Consider the following 5,625-nt stretch of genomic DNA (forward strand, 5'->3'; position numbering starts at 1 on the left):
CTGTGGACGCCTGGCACCCAGGGGGCCTCACCAGCCCACCGATCCTCCGTCTACTCCTGCTAGCCCGGCGCCAGCCCCTTCCGTCACAGCCAGCCGGGACAGCCCTGGCCTGTCTTGTGCCTTCGGCGCCTTGTGTCATTAAAGTGTTTGAAAGTACCCACAGGCTTGCTCTATAAATTTTGTGTCAGAGTGGGGTGTGAGACACCCAATGTTGGACGGACGGGCAGGGAGTGGCGAGGGTCAGGGAACAGGGAGGGCACAGGGGAGCAGACTCTCGTGGTGACAATGGGGGTTGGTGTCCCCGTGTGGGAGGTGCTGTCTGGGGCGGGGGCACAGGAGGCTGCCACGTGGACCCTGAGCTAGTCACCGGAACGATGGTGTTCATTGGGGTGGAGCTCAAGGCCAAGACTGAGGTTTCCTGGTAGGATGAATGTCAAAAGGGGTTATGTTATGGAGGGGGACGGAGCCTCAGGTGGCATGGGAGCTCAAGTCAAGGGCTCAAGTGGGGCAGGGACGTTGACTGCCAGAGAGAGGAGTGATTGATGGGTGGGAACAATGCAGAAATCCCCAAAGGCGGAACTGGGGTCACAGGGGGTCAAGAGTTTAGTTTTGGCCTTGTTCAGAGGGAGAGGCTGGGAGACGCCCTTAGCTACCGGGATACGCAAGCTGTAGCCTAGCAACAGCGCGGTCAGGCCAGGCCCCGCCTCAGATGCCGCTCTCTGCGTATCACCAGGGCGACAGGACCGTGGCAGGTGTCCCGGGGCTGCGCCCAGGAGTGGCTGTCTATGTGGCCTTTTGCCAGCTGGCGGTAGCACCCTTCCAGCAGGCGCTCTTCCACCGGCCATGGAGGAGCTGGCCCTCACTCAGGCTGTCCGCCTCTTCCTGCGACAGGAGAGTGATGCTTGCCAGGGCCTGGTCATGGAGGTGTACCTTGATGTGATTTTTCTAAGAGTTTTTGAGTGTCAGCCCTTAGATCTGTCATCCATTTTGAATGAATTTTTATACATGGTGTGAGATAGAAGTCCAAGTTCACTCTTTTGCATGTGGATATCCAGTTGTCACAGCACCATTTGTGACAGGGATTATTCTTTTCCCCCACTGAATGGTCTTGGAACCTGTACTGAAAATCGACTATACACAGATATCAGGGTTAATTTCTGACTCTAAATCACGCATTTATTATGTTACTTTAATCTACGGACATGTCTACATCGAGGGTCACTTGTGGGCCAAACAAAGTGCTAGGGATTGGAGATATAAAGACGGATAGCCTTAGTAGATTCTCCTGTGGTTATTATCAACTGACTGTTCTCTTGTTCAGTGGCTGAGAAAGTTGAAAATGTGGCTTTGGCCCAGGAGAGCCTCATTGTCGTAGAGACGTCCAGCTGTGGGAGTGAATGACTCTGAACCACCCACGCTCACCTCCTCCATGACCCGGGCAAGGATTAGAACAGACAGCGCTGAGCAACGCTTCCATACCACTGTTTGGTCATCATGGCCTACTTAGGGTCCGATGGCTATAAACAGTTGTGCGAGCTTGACTACAGCTCATCTGGCTTGGATCTCAGAGTTCCAGACCTTCAAAGGTAACTGGGCAAAATGTGCCTGCTTCTGGTAGAGGCCCCTATTATCTTGGAGGAGTGAGTGTACTCGGGATGAAAGGAATAAGGACCCTCGGGCCTAAAGCAGTGGGAGAGGCAAGGAATGTGAGCCCGCGGTCCCTGAGCCAATCAGAGAGGGCCGTGATGGGGTCTGGGAAGGTGAGTTCGGCTAGGACATCATGAAGCCCCTGTTCCTGGGGTGAGGTCCTAAGTAGAGGGAAGACATGGGGGAACGGGCCTGCAAGGCTAAAGCGGAGGTAGGGGCTGGGAAATGAGGCCCGGTGTAAGAACCCAAATGCCCCAAGGGATCACACCCTGATCACATAAGTCCTTCTCGGCCACACCCCATCATGGCGCTGGTTGCCCTTTCCTTCCGTATTCTCCTTCCTACCGGCGCGAATCGTACACCAATCAGCTCACCCCCCAAGCCCCATGCGGTATGCTAAGTAGGGACTGTATCTTAAGCCAATCAGCTTTCCCTAAAAACCCTATGTATATGTTTGTGTGCCGCCTAATAAACGAGCCCTCTCCGGTGGGTCATCAACTGGTGTCGACTCGTCCTTTCACCCGGACACCTCGGCCAATGATAGGGGTGGGGGCGGGGGCGGGCGGGGCCTGCTCCGGGCCTTGTAAGTGCGGGTTTCTGCGCGGGAACGCACACCACGAAGGCAGTGAGCAGCTCTCTCCACCCCAGGGGCATCCTTCAGGCGTCTTCAAGCCCTCAGGTGAGGTGGTGCGGTCCCGCTGGGGCCAGAGGACGATGGGGACGGGAGCACGCAGGGACTCCGTGGCGGGGCTGTCGCGCCTTCGGGAGCCCTAGGGGCCCGGATTGGGAGTTGGCTTTTCCCGTCAGCGCCGCGGGGCGAGACTCGTGCCTTTGTCTGCCCTCGGCGCGCCTCCTGTGCGAGATGCCGAGCCCTCCCGGGGGTCGGGCCCTGGAAGGCCCAAGGGGCGGACCCCCAAAGCGGCCGGCCGGTCCGCGGAAGAAGTGCAGGTCGGAGGCTTCGAGGACGAAGCGGAGTTGAGGGCTCGCCCGGAATGGGCCCTCTGGGCCTGGCCCCTCGCTCCCTCCCCTCCCGTGGCCCTTCGGCCGGGCGCCCGACCAGGATGACAGTTATTTTCCAATGAAAGCAAGATGCTCCTGTCAAAGTGGCCTGTGCGCCCGGCCCTGTTATTTGTTTGTCCCGGTTTCCCCAGCTTTGAGGTTGGCTTCTGAGCGCTTGGCACGGGAGGGTCATAGGGTAAGGTCAACTGAATGGAGGGGACGTGTTTGAAACTACTGGCCGCTTGGGGGCGTCTCTGTTCTACTCTGGTCGCTAGACGTGTCTCGCCCCACCAGGGTGGGAACAGACATGAGCAGGAGAGCTCCGCCTTCCGGTTTCTGGGGTCTCTTATTCTTTGTTCTGGACAAACCTAGAATGTTCAGAGGCCGCCGCAAGGCATTTCATCAGGTCCACAGCAAGACTCTTCTGAGCCTTGTCTCCTTGCCTCGCCCTTGACAGAGAAAACGTGGTGAAATAAGACTCTGTGTATTTAGCGTATCCCATTCTGCTGAAGTCGTGAGTCTGATCCTAATTAGCTGCCCCTTCTTACAGTGTTTACAAACCGCTGCCACAAGGGGCTAGTATAGGACGAGTAACCAGTTACGACCGGATTAAATCCTCTCCCCTCTCTTATTGCAGCACCTTAATCTACTGTTTGGGGGCATTTAAAATGGAAAGAAATTAGTACAACTTCGGCCACCCCTTTTTGTGTGCTGCTCCCCATCCTCCAAGAAAAATGCCGTCGCCACCCCACCCCCCCCCACCCCCCGGTAATTGAACAGACAGCGAAGATTCTTAGATAGTGCTGTCATCTATTAGAAAATCATTGACTGGTTGAACCAAGTTTTTATTATATTCTTCGACCCCTAATTGTTCCTGTGCTTCTCTTACCTCCATTGTACCTTTGCTGTGATTTTAAAAGAGTCGGACATGTTGGCTCCGGGTTTCTAGAGCGTCTTGGTTTCTAGTGTATCCTGATCTAAGGGCATTTTCTGCTTATCAGAATAGGGGTATTGAAGTGAATTTCAAAGTAATGAAAATAGAATTCTTCTAAGATGCGCTGGTGTTTTCCTGTGGAAGATCAGTAGGTAAAATATACATGACTATTACGTTTGAACATTTATGACTGTTACTACTTTGTCTGACGATAGTTCTGCCAGGGAAGTTTCTTAAAAGAAATTGTTTTCGGTCTTTCTTTTAGTCAAGATGAGTGATAAGCCAGACTTGTCGGAGGTGGAGAAGTTTGACAAGTCAAAACTGAAGAAAACTCATACCGAGGAAAAAAATACTCTTCCCTCAAAGGAAAGTAAGTCATGGAGGGTTTCTAGCTGAGACAGACAATGGTGAAAGTTGGTATCTTCAGTGAATAAACCTATCTTCTAGTAATTTTTACTATCGAGGAAGTAATTATTAGAGTACCATTTTATTTTATGCAGCCATGACAACTATCAAAGAGTTGTCTCCTTCTTTGGATTATATAAATGGTTCGCACATGATAGGCCCTAGTAGTAATGGGGAAGTAAAAACCACTTCCCTGTTGGAAAATTACTAAAACACACATTGAAACCAATCTTAAACATTGGACTTAGCACTAGAAAAACCTTACTTCTGTCTACTTTTAGTTATTTGGCATTTTTCTGCATCTAGAAATTTGAGTCCATTATCTCATGCCTAAAGAACCATGCCAGCTCTGCGGTCTGGGCCTTCTCCAATCTGATGACAAGATAGGGATGCAGAACGAGTTTCGATCTTGGGTGCACTTGAGGCTCCCAGACTTAAGGGATCAGTTTTGCCCTCCAGAGTAACAGACAGCTGGAGAAACTCCAAGCATATTCACAACAGCTGAGGGGCATTTTCTGTCATGTGTGCGTTATTTGAGAGTTCCGAAATTAGTGAAAATTATCTCAAAGTGTATAACTTCCAAATGGTATCGTCAGAGATAAACGTGAGCAAAATGCTTCACTTCCTCCTCGGTCTCAAATAATCTATCGAAAAACTGTCAACAACACAAATCTGCCTCTCGAATGAAAGCAAAAACCAAAAAAACTGCAATTGAAGTAGATTCTAATGAATGTTCGAGTGGTAAACATGCACACACGTGCACACATGCACCCCGCTGTGAGCATTTGTGGTTAGTGCCTTAGCATTCTCAATTAAAAGCATGTATGGCAGCCTTCCATGACTTACCTAAAGCTGTTTTGTAAGAAACTGAATTAAATCTTAGGAAAATACTCTTAGTGATATATATATTTTTTGTTTTGTTTTTTTTTTTCCCCTCAGCGATCCAGCAGGAGAAACAGTGTGCTCAGACATCGTAAAACGGGATCTCCTCCCAAGAGGAAATTTCAACATTGCCCGAGAGCCTTGGTTTTATGCTTGTTTTTTGCAAACCGTTGTGTTTGTAGCGATTTTAGGCATCTTCTGCTGTCCTCTCATTTCTATTCCCTGGCTAAAAGGTCAGGTGGAACCAAAGTTTCCTGAAGTGTGCTTTCAAACTTGCCGTTGGTGTGTAAATTCCAGATGGCAGATGTTGCGAATAATCTCACCAGTGTTGACCCTTGTGTGTGTAGCCCTTTCACCCCCAGCAGGATAAGCCAGGTTTAACCTTCTGCAATGGGTGCCTCCATTGCTTCATTATCTTCATGAAGTTGCATGCTTCTGCAGCTTCTCACAGTTTGTTTTTATTTCCAATGTAGTAATGAAATAATAAATACAGTCATTATCTGGCGGCTCTCGACTTCATTTCTTCTAAGGAAGGAAAAGTACACAAGGGTACCCTTTTTCGCCAAACAAAACGGTTGAAGGAAAACCTCTTCAGCAGTGGACTAAGCCCCTTATCTCAGAGTGAAGAAAGACAAACACAGGGTCTGAAGTGACCCACTCAAGCTGAAAAAGAACTGAAATTCAAGCTGGGCTGTCTTGCCTTCTGGAAAGTGTTTTCCGACTGAATGGGAGGGGGCACCTAAGCTTGGGGTTGGATG

General features: G+C 50.3%; 1 protein-coding gene across 1 annotated transcript; it reads left to right on the forward strand.

Annotated features, from left to right (window-relative positions):
* Positions 1–3,850: 3,850 nt before the first annotated feature.
* LOC134367525 (thymosin beta-15A) lies at positions 3,851–4,962 on the forward strand. The gene is made up of 2 exons (XM_063084265.1): positions 3,851–3,950; positions 4,925–4,962. The coding sequence occupies exons 1-2, from the start codon at positions 3,851–3,853 to the stop codon at positions 4,960–4,962; spliced, it is 138 nt and encodes a 45-aa protein (XP_062940335.1).
* The last annotated feature ends 663 nt before the right edge of the window (positions 4,963–5,625 follow it).

The sequence above is a fragment of the Cynocephalus volans genome, chromosome X (assembly GCF_027409185.1).
Source record: "Cynocephalus volans isolate mCynVol1 chromosome X, mCynVol1.pri, whole genome shotgun sequence".
Lineage (NCBI taxonomy): Eukaryota > Metazoa > Chordata > Mammalia > Dermoptera > Cynocephalidae > Cynocephalus > Cynocephalus volans.